This window comes from Patagioenas fasciata, chromosome 7, assembly GCF_037038585.1.
Source record: "Patagioenas fasciata isolate bPatFas1 chromosome 7, bPatFas1.hap1, whole genome shotgun sequence".
Taxonomy (NCBI): Eukaryota; Metazoa; Chordata; class Aves; order Columbiformes; family Columbidae; genus Patagioenas; species Patagioenas fasciata.
The window spans coordinates 31,947,348-31,970,493 of NC_092526.1; the positions used below are offsets into that span (position 1 = coordinate 31,947,348).

At 40.9% G+C, this 23,146-nt stretch overlaps 1 protein-coding gene across 6 annotated transcripts in view; it reads right to left on the reverse strand.

Annotated features, from left to right (window-relative positions):
* The window catches only part of ERBB4 (erb-b2 receptor tyrosine kinase 4), a 616,649-nt gene that overhangs the window by 86,967 nt on the left and 506,536 nt on the right, over positions 1-23,146 (reverse strand). For all 6 annotated transcript variants that reach the window (XM_071811269.1, XM_071811273.1, XM_071811270.1 and 3 more), the window contains one exon: positions 12,527-12,712. In XM_071811269.1, coding sequence (XP_071667370.1) covers positions 12,527-12,712 — 186 coding nt within the window. The remainder of the gene's footprint in view (positions 1-12,526; positions 12,713-23,146) is intronic.

The following is a 23,146-nucleotide window of genomic DNA, read 5'->3' on the forward strand; positions in this document are numbered from 1 at the left end:
AAAACTCAGAGTAATGCATTATTCAGTTCAGCTAATGGAATCAGAATCTGATTTAATTTGAATTAAGAATGAGTAAGGTGAGTAAGAAACAGAAAAACAAGAAACAATCCAAAGTGCAAAACACAACCTGATCTCCATCTGCAGAAGCTCCAAATTTGAGACCTGGGCTGTCTCCCAGCAAAGCCTTTCATTGTTTATTCTTGCTCTGTTACTCAGCGTCAAAACAGGGAACTAAAAGCAACCATATCACCGAATTCTGCCCCTTGAAAGCACTGTACCATTCACCCCACTTCTGCTTCATGAACTTATCAAGCTCCATCTTAGCAGTCAGCCAGCATTTTGCCTCCATTATTTCTACTAGAAGGTTTGAGAACCTCACCACTTACAGTGGCTAATAACCTTACTCTAATCTGCACTTTAAATTTATTCGTAGCCAGGTAAGACTCATTCGTTCTCATGCCTCTGTTGTCCTTTACCTTACATACTTGTTTTCCTCTTGGGTATTTAACCATGCTAAATTTATAGCTTACACTTAGCATATAAAGCTTAATTTAGCTAAACTAAATACATCCAAAGATTTAATCGCCTCTCATATGATGTACTTCACACAATCTCAAACCACTACATTTGTTGAAAGTGGACTTCACTTTTTAGGTACAAGCAGATGCTTTTCCCTGTTATCCAGAGGAGGTAAAGTCAGAGCTTCATATAGTGATAACAACACATCCTTACTCTGTCTAAGGTGACCTGGCTGGTGTAGTGTAGACTTATCTTAATATGAGAGATGGAAGTTTGTATTTAAATCCAAAAACATGAGAAAAACAAAACAATTGCAGAAAGAGTCATCTATGTTCCTTCCAATTCAGAAACAGCAAATCCTCTATTTGCTTTGTGTATGTAAATAGCATTTCTGCCTTGTGGAAATAAAAGATTTTTCAAAGGTTAGGAAATGAACCCTAAATTTTGGAGAATAAGGACATCTACTCCAGTGTCAGAGTCCTGACACACCACCTGGTCTTTTGACTCTGCAGTTCCTCATCTACTAAGACAAAGATATTCCCTCGTTTAGCAGATGTGTATTAGGACTGCTAGGTGGGAAGACAGTACCATTTTGAGGGTGCCCAAGTATGGCAGGGGAGTACAACAATGATAATACAAAGAATGGGATGAGATAACTTCAAGGTAAGCTACTTAAAATGCAAAACTCAGAAACGCATGTGGCCACGTCCCTGTGGGTTCACATCACAGACCTGCAGGGTTCTTTTATGACTTACCACATGCAGGAGCGTAGGCAGCAACATGCCAGCAAACACAGAACAAGACTCCAGGTCAAGCTTTCTCAGCAGCAGAGCCAGCCATGCACACAAGGTGATGCACAGGGATGCTCGCAAGGAGAATGAGGATGCAGCACCACCTGTTACAGCAGGCACAGCAGCAGCCTGAGCTGGCACAGCCCTGCCCAGGAGTCAGTAAAGCATGGCAGCTACTCTTATCTGCGCCACCTCCAAAAGCCTTAACGTAAAGCCACTGTCACCTGTCAGTCACAGTTTTGCACTCACAATGTCAAACTCCTTCACTGCCACCTCGCTCTTAGACTGTCTCCACTCCCAAACATACAGAAATTCACGTACTTTCTGCCTTTTCAAGTCCCCTTCTGATAGCTTATGTTTCACTTCTTTCTCCCCACCTATATCATGCAATTGGAATGGTTTACTGAATGCTGACATGGGAAACATTGCTGTAGGCTTGTCCCTATGTAAAGGAATTCATGATGCAAGTAATGCAAGTTGAGCCTAAACACAAGACCAAATTGTATTACAGTGTAGCATTTTACTTATATATACACAGGTTCCACAGAAAAATTGGTCACATATTTTTTTAAAAAAATGAAGTCGCCTTCTCTAAAACTGACTTTGGTTATATGTGTGAAACAACCTGGCAAAATAGCATTTTGGAAAAAAAAAAAAGAACAAAAAAATGTTTATGAAAGTCAGATGTATTTTTTTTGTTTCAAAACAATTTGTTTTAAAATTAATTTTTTTAAAAAGTAGTATAAATCCAAAGACATTTCAAAGGTCTTGGAAACAGTCTTCATTTGGAAATTTCAGAACTGTTCAGAACTGTTTCAGTTCAGGGCAATGTTTTTCATGGGATACGTAACCCAACCCTATTTCCCCTCTGATGAGAGATATTAACATGTTACAGGGCTTTAGGTTTAAGTCATGTGCCATGTGGAATATGATCCCCTCTGTTTGCTAACATGGACAATTAGTAAATAAAAATAGAAAAAGAGAGGATTTTACTCTGGCCCACAGACAAGAGTAAAGTTTATGGAAGCAGGAAGGTCACAGGATGAAGAAAGAAAACCAAACTAGAGTGGGAATTGCTGCATGCTGAGAGGTAATTTGCACAAACAAGCTAGACAGAAACAGATGGGATGTGGGAAAGCGGGAGAGCGTTGACTAATGACACCTGACTGCCAGCTGACCCTGGAGGTTTGAGGGCTGGCACGGCACCTGAGATGGTGCCAGCAGCCACTTGGACCTGCCCTCTCCCCTCTCACGTTTCATTAAGCAGCCTCACCTTGCTCTTCTGCACGGCACAGGAGCCCACACAGAGATCCCACAGCATCCCCAGGACGTGCATTGCTTCAGCCACACTGCCCTTATATCCTTGTTTATCGAGAAGCTGTTTAACCAACTGCTGGTCACTGCTGTGGGTGTATTCATTGCTGTGTCCCACAGAAACGTGGTTTCGGTAGATTTTCTGTGTTTTGACACATTCTGGTGTTTCTGTAAAACTCTACTTTAGGATGGAAGGAACGTATCAAGGAAGCGCCAGGAAGCAAGGTGCTGTCTTCAGGTCTCATTTATGGCTTGAGATATATCTCAGCAAGGTTTTGTAAAAGGATATTAAACGATTGTTGGTTTTGTACTTTCTTCATGACCCCCTGATACAGCAGGAGACACTAGGACAAGGAGACAACAGGCTTCAGTCTACTGCCACTCCTGACTCCGCCTTGGACAGCCAAGCAGTTTTACATGGACAGTGGAGACGTGTGGGGTTGGTTTGTTTGCTTTTAAGACACATCTGGATTTGGGACACGGTCAATAGTTCTTCTGCTAATAGACACGTGCAAGGTTTGATCTCACACTTACAGACCGTAGCCCTCATCGGGAACAGCTTCTGCCGAGCATCTCCCTCACCCTTCAACAGGCCAGTTCTTTTTTCTGGTAGAAAGCGCTACAGGATTGATGCCTGAGCACTGGATTGCACAGAATTTGGAGGTCCAGCCAACTGTGAAGGCTGAGCTCTATTCAAACATGGGCACACGTTTGAGAGTCCCAGAACCTTTTGCAAATGGCCTTGCTGTTTCCTGCAGACTCTTAACATGGCTTTAGGAGCAGGTTTTTGTGAGGCACGTGCATACGGTGCTACTTTGCAAAAATGTGGGGGGGTCCTAATTTTAAACATCAATGCCTTGGTCATTCATTTTTTGTAGTTATCAAGCAGGGTACATTATGTTATAAAATACAATGTCGAAAGAAAGGCATTCACTAGGGAAAAAAGCATTTTAATTTATGGGTATATACAGAGAGAAATCCAGCTTTTGTATCTGAACTCCAGGAACTTAAAAATATCTAACCACATATATTTCTTGAATAATAATAATAATAATAAAAAAATGCTTTAGGCTGAGATATTTTATGCCAAGTCACAGTCCAGAGCAGAATTTTATGGTTGAGTTATAAACCTGAAAAATATGGGCTTGTAATGGAAATCCTGACAGACCCTAGTAGGTGCTCCTATAATATCTTGAATTTGATTTAGGAGTGGTTTTCAATAATGCTTTCCCCAGGCAAGTCTGTTGGGGTCTGCTAGGAAAAATCTAATGGGTGTTTTTTTCCCCCTCCCCAGTGCAGCTCAGTGTACTTGATGAGAATGCTGGTATGTCCAGACAAAGCCAGCCTTTGGGGCTTGTGCAGCCTGTGGCTGTCAGGTCCCCAGTATCAGAGTCCCTATAAATGTCAGTACTAAGTGCACTTTTCATTTAACAAAACAATAAATTGTCTATATCTGTGCAATAAACTGCTAATTTCCATGCCTTTACAAAGGCTGACATGATTTGTAAATGGTTGAAAAGAATCTGCCTCTTATTTTCTAACAACCATGAACCATGGAACTGTTTTGGGGACCACTGGATTTTGGGGGGGAGGCAAGAGGAAGCCTAGATGATCTAGAAGGAGTCAGATTAAGACTGGAAAAAGAACAATTACTACTATAAACCTCTCCTGCTCACAGGACCTTATACAGTACAGAAGGGTACAGCTCTCTAAAACATGCACCATACTGTGCAGAAAAGAATCCAAACACACTTGTGTTAGTATTTCCAACCTTAACTTAGTCCTCCAGTACCTGCTTTGCTCCAGATTCCCTGTGTGTCCTTGTCACCACCCGCACCCTTCACATTTATCCCCCTGCAAATTAAGCTGTCAGAAAGCTACAAGGTTAGCCTACGCTTGTCTTCTAGACAGCACAGTCAGTGGAGAGAGATCGTCACCTTCAAAGGTTGAGTCATTCCACCCAGCTCTAGAGCTAATGACCAAATATATATATACATGTATACATACAAGACCGTAAACAACTGAAATACCATTAAACAGAGGTTATTATAGCACGCAGAAGAGCCTTAGAGAATCAGAGCACAAAGCTGAAAGAAATATATCTCTATAATTTTTATATAAAGTGATTCTTACATTTGTGTTCCTGTGGTTCTGATGCAATCTTCCAGACTCAAATATCCCTCCCCCACAAACTAGAACAGCAAATGAGGTTCATGCAGTCATCAGTTAACTGGTATTAAAACCATCAAAACCAAATGCATTATTATGAGAGAAATGAGGAAATTGAGGTCCTCTCCAAACCCTGTAATGAGACACAACAACATATTATAGAAACTCTGCTGGGTGGCAGGCGTGACGCTCCTGTGCTCTTCCAGAGCACTGAACAGGTACCAGCTAGAGGGAGCCAAGCAGCCAGAGAACGTGAATAAAGGAGAAATAATGACACTGAAGAAAGCAACAGGCAACAGAGGCTGACACAAACCCCTATAAAAGCAGGGGAAAAAGTAAAGAAAGCAATGGACAAAACTACAGAGAAAGAAAGTGTGAATTTGCTGAGTGGAAAGTCAGGCTGAGACAAAAGGAGAATGTGAGAAATTAAAGGGAAAAAAAAAAACCAACTTGTTCAATATTTAGGTGGATGAATTTTATTGTGTGTTTCTTCGTTCTAACACTTTTCACAGGAAACTTCTCCTTTGGACAACTGAGGTTCATAGAAAAGATAAAGAAGTTACTAAACCAGTTAAATACTCCAGATGAAATGGCTGGTGAAGAAATGGGGGAACTGCATTAACGCCTTCATAAATAGGTATGCAACTACACAGCAAAATGTGGGATACTGTGCCTGCCAAGGAAACATGCAAAGTGCAGAGATGCTGTAATTATTTTTAATAGGATCCAATTCCCTGATTTATTTGGAGATTTCCAGCTACAGCAACAGCTGTACTCAGTGCAACCACATTCATCTGAGCATGGCAGATCAGACACAAAGACCAAAGTTCTAAAATTTATTTCCCGCCCTGCCTTGGATAAAAAAAAAATATCTTAATATCTTAGAGGATTAAACACAGTCTCTCACAAAAGCCCAAGACAGTCCAGGTAACCACAGCAAGAAAGAAATCTGTCCATCACTTATAGTCAAAAGCTAGGATGTAGAATTCCACAAGATCCACCTAAATTTTGTTGCAAGAGCTTCTCAAGCTCACACGAATCTTTGTAACCCAGGGAGCTGCCCAGCAGGGTACCAGAAAGTCTCTAGGTATGGGCAAGGTAGAGTAATTCCCCTCTGAGACTTGATGGCATTCCCTCTTTCAGTGAGAGCTCTCTGGTGACACCAGGAAAAGGGTCTTTCATTTCAATCTGCCATTTCTGGATATCCAGGCTTGCCAGCTGAGTGAGAAAAATAGTGACAATTAATAAGAAAACTGCATGGAGGGATGCAGGGTAGTAAAATCGTACTTTCCCCACATATTTTGATTTAGCTCCTCCACACAATTAAAGCCTTGTTTCAATATGGCTTTAATTTCATAGTCCTTGTATTAGATCCTACTCTTCTATACACTGCACTTGCTAATAGAGCAGCCCCATTAGTAAACTACATCTATGCTAATGTACTTGCTTGCAGTGATAATTATCACAGCCCTTAGCCCTGGTCCTTGCCAGTGTGAGCACGTCAGGAGGGGCTGATATAGCATTATAATTATACAATTAGCCTTGTCATGGCAAGGAGCTCTGGGAATAGAGACATCTTGAAGCTTAAAACGTGGACAGCTGATAGATGACTGTCATTAAGCTCCTTTGTTCACTCCATGATGGAACAGTCACTGTGCTGAACAGTAGGCTTCTTTAATGAAAAACCAAGACCTTGAACCACAGTCACTACCCTCCACCTCTTCCCAACCTGTCCAGTTACCCCTGATTCCTCCCACTTCACACAGCTTCTCTCTCATCCCATCTGCAGAAGAATAACAAAAGCTGTCTCTAACAAGTAATTCCTAATCCATCAATTCTTGACGGAGGAGAAAGGCTCCTCAGCTCACAGCGCAGCCAAGGGGCCTCACTTGCCTCCAGCCCTCCCTTTATAAATGAGCAGCACCGGCCAAAACCTATTTAATTTAGGATGTGAGATGAGCACTGTCCCAGCTTCTGGGTCAGCTTCTCAGTTGCATAAATCAACATAGATCCTTCGAATTTCATAGAGTCTTTGAATTTACACCCTGTTGAGAAGCAGTGCCCTGGGCAGTAATAAAATACGCCTTTCTAAAAAGTGGGCAGCAGACAGGGCCTCCTTTTTGCCAAGAGAACTGCAGAAGGGCACTGAGCCCTGTACCTTGAACCAGTTTAAAAGAGAGAGAGAACAGCGTGGCAGAAAGCAGCAGTATTGGAGGCTTTGCAAGAGTCTTTGGCCTGATGGCTCCTGGAGACCCCCAGCTGCAGATCTGCACTGCTGGCAGAGAAATTTGAGAGAAAGCAATGAGTGCAAGTGGGCTGGAATAATACTCAACAGACTTGAAGATGTGCATCTGCTTCATTAAAATTCGATCCCCAAGTTCCTCTCTGTTTTTCTTTCCTAGAGTGTTTTCAAATGTTGTTTTCCTGCTTGCCTGGATAACTGATACTGTGCAGGGTTTTAGTTAAGGTAATTTGAGAATTCTTTTATATTGAAAAGGTATATAAAGTAATTCTCTGAAGTACTTGATTTTCCTTCCATGACATTCCACTGTATCAATCTACTACTGCTTTACCTTGTTAGTATTCTGAGGGATTATGAATGAATTATTATCATTCAGAAAGTAAAAAAACAGGTCTAGCAGCCCCTGGGGGATACAAGACAGAACAGAATGGGGCACTGGCTAAGACCCAGGAGAGCTGAGCTCTCCTCTACAAGCGAGGTGATCATAGGCAAGCTGCTTTGTTCAAGGAAGATTGCTGCCTTTCTCACTCTGCCCTGTCTTCTTTGGGGCAGGAAAAGTTTCTCTGCATTTGAACACTGCTCAGGAAAATTGGTGCAGGCGCAACACAAAAGCAGCAGAATGCAACCATAATTGTACTAGAAATAATACAAAAACAGTAGATGGGGCTGCCTGGGATGAATGTCTATGTTCAATTTAGCAAGTGTTGTATGCAACATTATAGAAGCAAAAATACGTTTCTATATGCCCTTGAGTCAGACAAGGATGCTAGCACAGCATGAAGGGCCACAATAATAATTCCAACAGGACTCAAGCTAATTTTTCCCCTCAAGTAACAGTGAGAGGGTATCAGCCTTAAATACAGGTGCCTTGTAGTTAACCGCACATAGTGGCAGAGTATAACCAACTCTTTCTGATTAGAAACCTCAAGATGTTTCTTTTCTTTTTGAATGTGCTTCTGCAAGAATCTCCTCACCCCCACACCGCCAACTTGCCAGGGAGTGTATTTGGGCAGCCCTTGCTGAGAGAAATTATATCAAACATACTGAAATATCAATACACACAGTATCTTTTCCTTTTTTTTTTTTTCTTTTTTTGTTAAATCTTCCTGATTTACATGTATGTCTCATACACTGGCTGACAAGAATTCACCTACTGACATTTAACTTCTAGGCTCGTGCTAACCTTACAGAATTTGAATCTCCATCCATTTCTCAAGTTGCCAACACTATGGTTGTTCATGAAGCATCCTTCCATACCCTAAGGTCACCACATCATAACTCTTGCTCCCACTCTAGGAAATATCTTGACACATGAGCGTAGTTTACTGCTTTAGTAGACAAACTCCACATAAAATTGCTGTGCTGAACTGAGAGCTAAAACGTTAAACATTTGGTCCCTAAGTGAGACAGTACACCCAGAAGTGAGACACAAGGAGATGCCTTGTGTATCTGCAAAACAGAAGGGAAGAACCCCCTTCGCTCAGCTGCTGTCTAACAACCACATTTTATGCTGAACGCTTAGGGGCTACTCTATTTTTATAACTTTCATCATAAAATGAGAAGCTAAAGCTTCTGCAAAGAGAACACAATTACCCTACAATGATATAACAGTCAGAATAAATTCAACACAATCTGTGTATGCAAAAAGAAAAAGCATCCAAGCTATTTTCAATTGGCAGTAGATAATACTTAATAACTGCCCTATCATCAACCTTCAGAAATGATCTCCAGAGCCATATGCAGGTTGGCAACCAGGCACGGTGCCTAACTAGTTTTCCATTTAGTTGTACAGAAGTAGAGACATATGGAAATGAACAGCCTGGCAGAACAAGTGAACTCGGAAGCAATGACTTCGATAAATAAATGCCTGCACACTGGCAGATGGAGAAAAGCGCAGTAGGGAGGAACTGTGTTGCAACAGCAACTTCATTTTAAACAATTTGTAAAAATCCGTTTGAACTTCAGAATTGAGGTATTGTTGGGGAAAATTCTCACCGTAAGAAGAGGGAAGGTGAGGGTAGAAAGGTGTACCTAACAGAAGATACCAGAAGCTACTTCAGGGAGCAGAGAACAGGGCTGGAAGGTTACTGATATTTTTTGCCTCTTATTACATTGCTAATCACAGTTTTAGTAGCTTTCAGAAAGACACAAGTAATCATTCCCAAAAGTCTAGAAAAGCAAGATGTGGAGAGACATTCTCAAGTTGTGTGGCACAGCCTGAAACGTGAGCACAGCGGATACAGGTACGTGGGATACACAGACCTTCCCCGCAGTGAATGGAAACTTGTGCTCGATGCAATAGCCACCTCCCGCACCCATTCCTCTGGAGACCAGCCTATCTGTAGCCAAATGGAATCGTTCCTATTTGCAGGCCACAGACTGATTCCTAGGCACTGTTAAATGTTACAGATGAGTGGAAAACAAGTATTACTATTACCCTGCTGCTAGCAGGGGACTAGCACATTTATTCCACTTTTTGAGCTAAGGAGAATCCTTGTCTGGTGATCTCAAAGACTGTTCTTCCTACCAGTTCTGAAACATTTTCTTGTGTATGTTCTCTAACCCCAATATGCATTACAGTCTGAGAGATAGCAAGGGAATAGGCATTCCCATATCCCATGAGAAGTACAATGCAATGCAGAAAATTCTGTGCAACGTTTGCATTACTCTTATACATTATGCGGTGTGCATGGCCTCATATGTCCCTGTTTCTTTCCTCTCTTCAATGATAGCCTCCTATAAGATAATTAAGATATGTATCTTTACATGTAGATGCAACCTCATGTGGAAGATTTTCAACATGCAACTGTCATGCAAGGTTTCAAAAGATAAGAAAATATAGAGTTAAAGGTACATATTAGTTTTTTGGAGTCTACTTCCACAATAGGGTTGCACCACACTGGCATGGTATGCAAGTAGCCGGTACCTGCAGTGACCTTCTCATCTATAACAAGCCATCCCCCCTAAACACCACCCAATACGCATCCCAAAGCAGCAAAACACAGAACTCCCTGTCAGACACATACTGATTGTCTCCATACCAACCACTGCAGTAAAAATAAAAGAAGGGAAAGAGACACATGAAGAAACAGAAAATAAAATAATCCAGACAAACTGCGATGTTAACATGTCTGCCATATATACCAAGTACTACACTTTTTCAGGAAAACAGTCACTTGCTGCTGTCCCCTTTATGGGTAGCCAAGTGGATGAACTTCATGCTGCAACATAAGGCCAAGGCAAAAATAACCTCGAGATTATTGTGATGTGGAAGAAGATGAATTTAACTAAACTTCAATAAACTAGATAAATTTTACTAAACTTCCCCTCAATAACAGACCAACTTCTGTTATAAAGAAACTCCTTTTCTCTTCCTGTCACTTTATCAGTTAATATTACACATATGATCTCACTTCTTTGCACTAGTTGGTTACCCTCCACCTCAGAACTCAAATATCTGTAATACCTCATCTTCTCCTCCCACATCACATAGTGATCAAGAAAACCAGCAGGCAACAATTTTCAAATGATTGTACCTAAATCCAATGCCCACGTTATGCTGAAACCCCTTACAATGGAAATCAGTTTGGAATCTGTTTCACTTTGATAAGAATCACTGTGGGAAAACATGACCTGGCTCCCACAGACCCTCCCACGGATCTGTCAGCTCTGGAAGCCGCTACTATGGATGAGGCTATTGCCTTCTCTAAAGCAGCTGCCCACATAAAGTCCATGGCAAAGCAAGTACAGCTATTAGTCCAGTGAGTCAATGGCTATATGCACACACAAAATGAAAATAAAGGTGGGTTATCTTCTCACGTATGCCACTGTGTATATGTTTTGTAATAAATAATAACAGCCACTATCAATCAAGAGAGTGGAGAACAGATGGGGAGGAGGTTGTGTTGAGAGAAAGGACTCAAACAGGAATATGTATTTTCTCCCCCACCTTCCTCACTCTGATAACAGCCCTCAACAAACCCTTGCAAATCTCCAGCTACAGGCAATCCCTATCAGTGTGCTCCAATATTCTGCGCAACTCTGTCTGCTTTACCACCACAGCAGAATCACAGGTACTAAAACATCCACGAAAAGCTGCAACACCAAAATGTGGGTTCGGGAGTCCCCCCACCCCTCCTATGGATGAACCCGTCTACCCAGCATTACGGTCATTTCATCTACTGTCACCTTCAGGCAGGTTTGACAACAGATCTGATCCTGGGAAGAAAATAGTCCCTATTAATGATGATTTTGCATTTAAGTTTTTAAAACTAGTGAACGTTTACTTGATGGCTGCTATTTGGTCCAGCAAAACAATTTCTGAATCTCCAGGTTTCTCTCCAGTGCTAAAAGTTTAACATTCCAACTTGAATTAAGACCTCGTTGTACCTGTTGTAGCAAATTTGCTTAAGGCTAAAGACTTAATAAAAGAGGGCAGTCTGTGGCACAGATTTGTATGTAAAAAGCATTTCCACCAAAATAATCTAAACCTTTAAATAACTCTAAGTAAAAAGTAGGTTCCAGACTCTCATTTGTAGTAACATCATTGTACACAACTCTGGTTGCAAGAGCCTTTAAAATATATAAAAACTATGGCCCTCCACACTGCTACATCTTGTTACCATTTGGAACTGATTATCAATAACTTGGTCTTGGCACAACACTGAATACCCAAACACACCTAAACCACAGGTAAAACATTGCACAAGGATTACACTAGGGCTTTGTTTATGACCTATACCCTGTTCCACCTCTGCTGAAGTGCACTCTGTCTCTGAATGATACTGGCTTCACTCTTGCTCCTAAAACCCCACAGCAAGGCACAGAGCATTATGCCACGGCAAGCAAAGCAGGATCCAGCACTTGAGATTTCCCATTCTGCAGAGAGTAGCAATATTATCCCCTAGCCTCAGCTGTTTTGATAGGTCTTAAACACAGCAGAACCGTGCTGGTTCCCAAAGGAGTGATGTGAAGTGAATATTTATCTTCTCGGCAATGTGGGGGCAGACAACTGATGGCATATCAGAATTTAACTGGCAATGCAGATTCAGAAAGGTTGAAAACTACAATCAGGTTAAATTGGTATCTATGAATAGTGAACAGTAGTAGAGGTTGCAAAATACTTCTGTGCTCAGTCCCCCTAGATGTCACACAGGGGACTTCTTCCCCCACTTTCCCCTTCTCCTCTGTAAGACCCCACCCCATTAACACTGACTTGGAAATACAGTCAAGAAAAATACTCTGGTTTACATATTAACAAGTAGTCTCGAATACTATAAGTAGCCAAAAGTGTGTATTTCAAGAGCTACTCAACCTTCTTGAAAACAAAAACAGGTCCAAAAAAAAACCCAACCAAACCACAAAAAAAAACCCAAACGGGAAGTTTGGTATTTTTTTTGTTTTGGTTTGTTTGTTTGTTTGTTTGTTTTGCATGACATGTTTTTCAGTTAGTTATGAAAATGACAAAAAAAGAGCAACATGAACTACATACCTTAGCTATTTGGACACACCAGTTTAGCAGAAGCTGGGAGCCAATATTATCCTTATGTTCATGAACATAATCCAACAGGCAGCCATGAGGCATCAGCTGAGTGACTAGTTGGATGGTCGGGCTCAAGCAGACACCCAGGAGTCTCACCAGGTGCGGATGGTCCATGCTGGCCATGATAAGAGCTTCCTGTAACAACAAAAGTGACCCAGTTACTCCAGTGTGCTTAAACACTCTATGCATAGAAAATTTCCCACAGAGTGTCTTAAAGGGGATCAGTGTCCCCTCAGTACCATGAATTCCTATGTTGTCTATCCAGTGCTAGGCATATCTAAGCAAAATCTACTCTGATGTAGTGAGCCCCAAGCAACAGGTCACATTATCTGAACAGATCCAGAGAAGGCTCAGATCAGAAGTTCTGTACTGCCCTATATCTCCTGTCCCATTACAGCCACAGAAGCAAAGATGTAAGTGCGACACACTTGACCTCTCTCAGAGGTCTCATTAGTATTGTTTTACTTCCCTTAATTTTGTTTCTTTAATGTATTTTCCCAATTTGTGTTCAATCCATTGGTCATCAGCAGTTAGGCCTCATTTAGCAAGATATTTGATTAAGCTGTGCTAAAATGCCTTACTGGATCAGACATTTCATGCATAGTATTTTATAAGCTTTAGCATGTAGCATTTATATGTTGATTGAAGCTTTCCCAAAGTTCAACCTGTGAAAGGTTACAAATCAGGAGGTTAACTGTGTGCTTTTCAAATGCGTCTGATGCTCAGAGTCCTACTGAAAGTCATCACATTTATTAGGCCGTTAGGATACAACCAGCCCGCTGTACAGCAACAGTCTGAGCTAGCAGTTGTGATGGTACAGCAGCAGTCCAGCCACAGGAGCAGTCCTGCCCGTCTCCTGATGTTGCCACAAAACCACTACAGAATGCAGCAGCTTTCTAAATCTGAGCTTCTCAGCTCAGCTCCTGATTCTTCCAAAGTCCTCTTCCAAGAGATCTTGGATGAGTTACTTCATTTTTTTTCCATGCTTCAGCTTCCCACACAGTAAACAAGAAATAATATTAATTTATTTCTTCTACATTTTATTTTTCTTTTCCAGATCGTACATTTTCAGCTAGCAAGCTGGGTTGTCCAATACCAAAGACCAGAACTTAATCTTGGCTATGCTACTTGGCCCTAAAGTTGACAAATAGCAAGGGAACTCCTTCTAAAAACCCCACATATCTGTACTTAGAGGTAATGCCACCATTACAAGCAACTGGCATTCAAAAAGGGTAGGGAGAAAACTGTTCTCATTCACTAAGCTGAGACTTCCATTTCAAGACCACTTCATCATGGCAATGGAACAATGAAAAGTGAGATGAATCTATGGTTTTGTAAAGCTATTTTTGTTCTCTCTCTTTCTCAAAAAACCTATATGACATCTTTCTGACAACTTAAGGAATAACAGCTGTAATAGTGCCAAAGAAAGAAAGAAAAAAAGGATGAGAAAAAGTTGGCATCAGAGGAACACAGCATACCCCCAACTCATAAAAGGCTTTTTTTTTTTCTTTCTTTCTTTCTTCCCTATATTAAGGCAAAAAAAAAAAAAAGGCCTGGCAAGTAGGCTGAGTTTGTATTAAAGGAAATTGCTCATCATAGTACAAAGAATATTTGAAACCAAATTGCAGAGTATTTGCATAATAGTTCTCCCTTTCTTCCCCTCTCTTTTTTTTTGTTAAAACTAAAAGATGAACAAGGCTCTAATTGTAGGGTTTCTTTTCCCCCAATAAGAAAAGAGCAGATGGCCTCCATTGGGGGGAGCATCTTCTTCCTTTTTCTTCCCAAATGTATGTGAAGAAATAAAACAAACAAGTAGGGATTATTTGATGAGATGACTGAAGGAGGAGCTCTGAGGAAGATTCCGATGTAACAAATTAGAAAAGAGATCTTAATTTAAATCATTTTGCTCACATTCAAATTAATATAGTTCTTGCTCACTCAACTCCTATGCATGGGGTCTCTTTGAAACAATTTTAGCCTTTCTTCTGCTGTCACTAGAAAATGTCACTGAAGATCACCAAGACAAATACCTGTTGACAGGTGCATTATCCACTTTTAGGGCACAAAACTACTCTCTTTTTTTCTTTTTATCCCACTCATTTTTCTCCTGCAGGTGCATAAGGGGATAGTACTTGTTGTGCTCGCCCTCTCTGAGTAAAGGTAAGAGTTCCTCCAGGAACATGGGACAGGAGTACTTTTATTTATAATGAGGCCTGACTGGAATATAGACAATATATTCTCTTTGTTCACCAAAGGACCAGATGGAAAGCTATGAAGCATGTGCTCCATTAGTCTCCAACTACTTGCCATTTACAAAGTCTGAGTCCAAAGGAAAGACACTTCTGTACAATATTAAAAATAAACAGTGCCGCTTGTCTCATTCTGATGTTATGGGAAAGCACATGTTCTTCCAATAGTTTTGGGCAATGATTCCAGAAAAAAATTAAAATGTTGTTAATAAAATATTATGGACGGCTCTATAATGAATTGAGACATACAACAGAGAGCAAGGAAACCATCATTATAGATCTGTGTCACTAATGGATACTCATTTAGCATGAATCCTGGCTTCACATAGTTGTTCTCATTAGTAAAAATATTGTTATTTTTATTGAACTTGCATCTACAGGAGAACTAAATTCAGGCTTATGTCTAACCAGCACAGCACAAAACGCAAAGTAAAAGAGAATGCAATTGTTCTGCTAGAGCCTAATTAGACAAAACAGACAAACAACAACAGAAACATTATGACTTAGTAGCATTTTAAAAACCTGTTCAGCAAATAAGGAGTATGAGCCCCCATTTTAAAATGATTGGACATGAAAGTTGCTGTAGCTACAATCTCCATGGCACTTAGGCACTCTGCAGCCTGGTTGCCAATTAAATTTTCTAAAACATGTAATCAGGTAAGGCACCTAAACCCAGAGCCTTGGTTGTCTGACACAGGCATCTTTCAAAACTGGCCTCTACAATTTCCCGTATGTTTTGGTAGCCTTGCAGATCTTGTCTCTGTACTCAGTTGGCACAATTACACAAATGGTTTTTAAATTGGGTCTATTCTAATCTAATGCAGAGGAAACTGAAGTACAGAAAAGCCCAGCCTACTGTTCACAGTCACACAGGCAGCCTAGAGCAGAAGTGGAAACTGTGCCCCAGATCACTTTATCTTTCTGTCCTGAAAAAATCCTTGGAAGGTTGAAATAAGAAAGGGAAGAAGGGAGAGAAATGATTAAGATATGGTACTTTATCTTTCCCCCAGGAGTCAGAGTCTTTGTAACATCATGTGCTCACACTAGCATCTGAGAAATTACAGGAGTGGTGATGGTTTTGAAAGGCTCCTATTTCACATCAGGCACTCTTCCTCATCTGTCTGCAGGATCAAGAAGTCTCATCTCAAGAGTAAGTCCCCTGCCAAACAGAATCCCTTTCTGGAGTTTCTTTACACTGTTGCGGCTCAGGTATTAATTATCACAGCAGTGTGTGGCAGCCATACACAGGACGGCTGTAAGCCAGCCAGCTTACACACAGGTAGTAGCTGTGGAGCTCAGCTGGCCCTTACCTCTAAGATGTACTTTGGAGTCTATGGTGAGCCTTGAGCAGCTGAGGCTAAGGTAATATAAGATCTCAAATGAGTTACCTAAAACCAAGGCGCTGTGTGTATATTCTATTCACAGCAATGCTTACAGTGTTAATATATCCAAGGGGAAGCCTGGTAAAGAAAGAGGCTTTGATGCAGAAGGCAGCTAATCCTTGAGCTTGAGAAAACCATTGTTGTGTCCTCCCAGCCTTGTCACAGAGAGAACAGCAAGTGACTGTAATTGAGCCTTCTACGTTCAACTTAGCATTAAACTTATCAGATATGCTATTTCATATAAAGAAATCACATCACATTGACCATTCCTCTCTTCTGCCCCTTTGAAATGTGGTTGAATGATTGCCACATTAAGCTCAACTCCTGTGATTTATATACACAACCCTATACTAAACAACTATATTAAACAATTACATGTTATTTTTTGCTTCACACTGATCCATCTGTCATGTGCATTTAGTAACACACTAGCATATCCAAGAAGAAGGGTGAGTTTGTAGATCCTAGTGAGATGCCACCAGACACATGACAGGTTTCTGTCAGCACAGCTGTGTCAGTAAATTCTGACAAGGAACAATTGCCAACCTACAGTGAGTGGCCAGAAGAAGCACCGAGCACTGGTCATTAGACCACCAAAACATGCTTAGACGAGTAGAACTTAAGTTATGAGAGCTGGCCGTCACTGTAACGATACAACGCATAGTTACATCCAGGCTAAGAGAACTTGTGAACACAGATGACGAAGGGAACTAATGACTCAGTTCTCACAGGTCACTTATGTCACCTTCATTCCTTAGATGGCTTTGAAAATCCCACTTGTTTCCTGATCTATCCATACTCTGCAGTCACGTTTGAAATGCCTTTAATTTGACTGCTGTTTCTGAAAAGTAACTCAAAATCCAACTAAAGCAGTATTTTCATTTCAGCCTTCCAGGATGTGGAAGAAATACAATTCTCAAGACTGTAAGGAGAAAGGATGCTCTGAGTAACATCTTACAGCACATCCTGTAAGATGGCATTTAACTTCCCCCTTTTCTACTTCGATATGTTATTGCTAACAATTACAACTGAACATAAATATTTGCCAGCATGACAGTCCCTGAAGAGCATCCTTTGATACTGGCTTTGTTTCCCTGACCATTTACTTTGTAAACCAGTGGACTCAGCAAGGTACATGGGTCAGTAAAATAATGGCGTACTTAAGTCTACGTTAAAATTTATCCTCCACCCAGAGTGGTCCAGGACACAACTCTCTTCTAGCACATGTGCTCATTCATTAGTACACCAGTTCAGTACATGGTCAAGCACCCCTGGGCAGACTGTTCCTGAGATGGTAAAGATGGTATACAGGCAACTCCTGAGATCCCTGGGGTCCTGGAAGGGGGCAGAACTGGCAGCAAGCCATCACCCTGCCCAGTCCAAAACCATGCTCTAAAGGAAATCTGAATATTGGAATTGGTCAAGAGATCTTCCCTGGGCTGCTTAGGGAGGCTCTGAAACATGTTAACAGGTTGTGTCATTAAGAGTCCTGTACTGTGTGGTGGATCCCAACACCTTCTAATGTAGTGCTTGATAACCTCACCTTCTTGCTGCTGAAGACTTCATCTAACATGAGAACTGGCACTTGGAGCAATATTATTTCCTTATATCAGGTCTAAATATCTGGCAGAATGGAAAAGATAGTCCTTCTGAAGGTTTGCTCTTTTAACACATGAGCTTCCTGAGCATCAATAACCATAGCACAGAGAGCACCAGGAGAAGTTCACTTACATATAGTCAGTATCCCCTTCCAGTGCAGGAGAAACATGCTGCCTGTTCAAGATAAGTATCACAGATCTGCTGCCCCAATTCAGCAAGTCCAGTTAAGCGAGATGAACATATGCACCTGACAGAGTTCAGTAAGCAAAGACAAAATCCGAAAAATCTTTGTTTCCCTAACCTTCTGCTTCTAACTGTTCTTGCCATAAAATAACCTCAAACAAAACAAAACAAAAGCAGCCAGGAAAGAACAATCCACCTGTTTTTCCTAATCATTGTTGAATAAATAAACGTATTTAAAAGCTGACTTCATACTGTGCTGTGCATTTTTCTGGAAACATAAGCCATGCTGTGGTAACAGGAGAGATGCTACAGTGAATATACTGCTTTTTACATTAATTTTACAATGCTTCTAATGGCTAGAGCAAACACCTGTCTGGAACACGTCTGACATGCTTCAGGGCAGATCTGATTACAGTCCAACATATTTTCAATGCCTTTTGTTTGTCTCCTATGTCTTACCAATTTTTTAGGTTATAGCCAACTTGGCCTATGCAGTCTGCACAACTACTTAAGCTGAGAGACAGCACAATTTATATACTCTACAGCACACGTGCCCACATTTATGGTATGACAACGATACTCATTTATTTCCCCTGTACTTCCTATGCAAAATGCAGTTTTCCACCGCTTTACAGCAGCGCTATACTTTCAACCCTTGGGCTCCAATTTTTCACCCCTTGGGCAGACACTCTCTGGAAAGCTTCTGCTGAAACGTCTCAGATGCTTCTGAAGATGAAATGAGAGATGCAGCTATAGGGACCAACAAAGGGTATCAGAGTTCCACAGTGGGACAGTAGCAAACAGAGGGAGGACAGTAACAGCATAAACTGCCAGGGCTGCTTTTTCAGGAACCATTATAGTCAACTAGGAGCAGACACATTTAACAGGGCACTTTCAGGCAAAAGTCTCATTTGGGGACTTGGCAACAGCTTCTATAACCAATTTTACTGATGTGTAATACAGTGACCAGCACTTGAATGCTGCACAGATAGATTCAACCCCGAGGTTACTATTGCAGGACTGAGCTACATGCTTTAACTTGGCTCATGTGAATGCAGCAGCATATCCTGTGTCTTGTGACAAAACAGGTTTCTGTCACTGTGCCCTCCTGGGAGATGGTGACAACACCTAGGTCACATACAACAAATTCTCTCAACATCTCACTGAGCATCAGGGCTAAAGAGGAAATGAAGAAAGGTATTTAAAAAAAAAAAAAATCTTCCTGTATGTTCACACTCATACACCATGCATAAAGCAAGATGAATACTTACAGTAGGTCCAGTTTCACCAACAGTTGTTGCACAGAAGTGTAAAAATGCATATTCAGGTCCAAATCCTATATTCACACACATGACCAACTGCTTTTTCTCTGGGGAAACATTTGGTTTGGCTGGCAAAGCAAGGAACAACTAGAGGTCTAAGTCAAGGCCCTGTTATGAAGAAAGGCTAGAAGGTTGTTAGTGACAGTTCTGCACTAACCATCCTTTCCGTGAAACTGCTTGCATGCTTCCTCTGCTTTCAGAAGGTCTATGGGAACTGAGAAGGTAACAGTTATGAGTCTTGTTACTTTGTGCTTCCTCAGAGCCAGGACAAATCCTTACCATTAGAGAGACTATAGGCTTAGAATGGAAGGTTCTGGGCTTTGTATACACATAAGACATTTGACCTTTTTTAAGTTCAGTTTCCAATGAGGAGCTTGACCAGAGCTCCACTGGGTACTAAGCAGAGTCACTGCATGCTTAGACAGGAGTACAAGTGTGCTGCGCCATTAAATGGTAAAATTAAGTCATTCCTTCAGAAAGTTCTGGAAAGTCATCTGTGCCACTACACCAAAACTTTACAGGATAAAAACTAAGAATGAAAAAGAAAAGAAAATTCCACAGCAGGCACCACACACTGTGGTGAGATATTTCAAGCCCACCTTGGAGAAGCAGTAGGTCTTATTCATGCAGGAACAGATACCTTCATGTGCTTAGAGAAGCAAATCTGGCTCACTATATATTTTGGGGCAACATAAATTAAAACAAACAAAACCCCACAACAGTACTGTGATCCCTGTCTTGCAAACACTGAGGCCATGGGCAGCCATGCTGACTCCAACAGAGCTCAAGTGCTTAAGAGTTAAGCACATGCTCAGATGTTTGAAAGTGAAGGAGACATATTTTGTAGAACCCACGCACCATATGCTCCTTACTTCTCCCTGATGACTTTGTACTAATTAAGTCTCTCAGTTCATCAGAGCCTGTGTGAGACAGCTGAGGAGGAATCTCAAGTCTAAAGGAACAAACCTCTAGTGTATAACAAACTAAGTGAAGATTTTCCATCTAACACCCAGTCAGGGGACAATTCCTACCAGCCTTTCTGTGAATCTTGCCTAGAAACATTGATTCTGGTGATTAGAAGGCAAACTCTAGATCATTTTCAGTTCACTTTTATGCATAAATGGCCACGAGCTCAGCACGCCAGCAACCAGAAATGTTTCTGTTGAAAGCCATCAAGAAAAGTAACAGTGGGTTTCAGACTGGCCATTCCCCCTCGCAGACTGGGTGTAAATGGTTCAGCAGCATGGACACCTCTTTGTAAAAACTTTCTGACAAATGTTTTACTTACAGCTTGACACGCATCATTATTTCAGAATAGTCTGTTAAAAGTGATTTGTTTTTTACTATTTTGATGCAACCAGCAAAAAATGTTTGATGTTTTAAATGCACAGTCTAAAAAAAGCAATAATTTCAACATTATTCAAACAGGAGAGTACAAAGACCTTACCACTGACCAGCTTATAAACATTTTCAGGCTTAGCAGCAGATTTCTTTCAGAAGGAGGGAGTTATTGCTTTAATTTTTTATTTAAGATGAGCGATGGCAAGGTCTCAAGAATGAGTCATAGAGAAAAAAAAACATCTATCAAGTTCTCACTCCTTTCTAAAGAGTCTTAGAGCATTGCTTTGAATTTTCCGGTATCACTGAAAAGCTTGACTTTATAATCACACACTCAAAGCTCCTTCCTCCTTCAGGATCAATTTAAAAAGACAGCATCAGATTGAAACCTAATTTCATCAAGTGTACTATCAACATTAAGAGTTGTTTTAATCAAAGATACATTTTGCCCATAACCCAGGTATTTAATATCTCACAACTGAGAATTCAAAATAGGCTCATCTCCATGCTTCCCTCACTTCTACTCAGTTGCATAAGAGTATCACACTTGGGACTCAAGTACTGCAAAGGGATGATGATATTTAAACAAAAAAGGTTTCATTTGACTTAGATGACACACTCATGGTGGGTTTTTTTTGGCCAAGCTGGCATCAGTGAACCATGAAGTCATGAAAAGCTGTCACAAGTTTCCTGCATTATAGCACTTTCTTCCTTTCAACGTTACTCTACCTACTATTTTCTCCTGAGTTTCTACAGTTTTTCCTCCATCTTGTTCTTTTCTACTTTGTTCTTTCTTTTACCATCCTGTGGACCTGCTCTTTTCCCGAAGATAAAATCAAAAACTTCTTAAAAAAAAAAAAAAAAAAAAAGCTGTTACACCATCAGCCTTTCTAAACAGCACTATTGCCTCTTTGGGATGACTTTTATAAAAGTGAAGTAGAGTTACATAAAATTTATCCATCCTACTTATTCCTTGTTGTATGCCTTAACTTTTATATTTTGAAAATTTTGTTTTTAAAGACCTATACTGCTGTGGTATGACATCTGACTGGGATCAAAGAATAAGCTGTGCCTTCAGAGGTGCACTGTGAAGCTCAAAATGACACCAAGTTGCCAGCTCTTTGGTCATCCTCAGCAGATCTCGTGCCAGTGAAACACCAAAGCCACAGCAAGCTGCTGCACATCACCAGAGGCCTTACAGGAGTGTTTCCTGAGAGGAGTTGTTGGAAGTCAAAAAAGATGGCATGTTTAGATTGTACTGTGACTATATAGACAAGGAGAAAATGGGTATGGGTAGCTATGGGCAAGCCAATATGAATTTGAAAGTGATCTGGAATTTTGTCTCATTTAAACAGGCAGGGAGAGAGACAGACATCTCTGTACATTAAGACATCTTTCAGGACTGGGCTATATAAGGATATTACGTGACAAGAAAATGTTTTCTCTGTGTGACACTTTTTATGTCCACATGGAGCACTGACTGCCACTCATGTTTTCAGTACCAGGTCAACTGCAGACCAGAGGGCTGATATGCAAGTTTTAGTTTAGCTAAAAACATTTATATGGTGACACAACATGGTTTAAGACACTTTCTGGAGCTCTAGGACGCTTTGAGAGCTTGCCAAGCTGCCACATAAACATCAACAACCTTTGGTAGCGTAGAGTTTCGATCAGGTCTATGTTCTCATCTCAACGACAGCACTGTCAAGAACTGAAATTGGGCTCTCACTTGAGAGAAGAGATTAGTCACAGAAGCATCTCCCCGATCTGCTTAAAATCAGACAGGACACAGCATTCAGATCCTTAGAAAAGACCTAGCACTGGAAAACGTTTCCCATCCTTTACTCAGCTACATAAGAAATTTCCCAGTTCTCCCTGTTCCCCACAATGACAAAGGAAAAATGTTTAATGTTCTAATTTGGATGTAACAACATTCTTGTCTAATAAACATAGTCTGACTTTCGAAACAACCAAAGACTTCAAAAACAGAAATCCAGCAGATTTCATTGAGAAAATGACAAAATAGGTATTTCAGTCACTAACATATTTCTAAAACATTCTAGCTGAGGAATTCACTGGAAAGCTTCAGCAGAAACTCTTCCTTTTAGTTCCAACAAGTTAATACATTTTACCAAGAAATATTTGTTCATTATTTTGCCAAGAAACCATTTCAACAAGGAAACCCACTTTCTTTCCCCATTTCAAACACCCTTTCTTTCCAAGCCTCCTCCAAACACTTCCATTACTAAAATTATGTATCAGAGGACTTGTGTTATTAGCAGGGGACTCTACGCACTAGCTTGACTTCAGAAAACATACAAAGAGCTAAATTCTGCTTTCATCTGCATGTAGAAATCACGGCACCGAACTCCAGCGAAGGGCACTCCCCAGCCAGCAAAAGCACCCTCCACATCAGAGAACATTTCCAGATGGATTCAACCCGGGGATTGCCTGACATTACCTCCACTCCCTAAATAGAAGACTGGGGAACTGCCC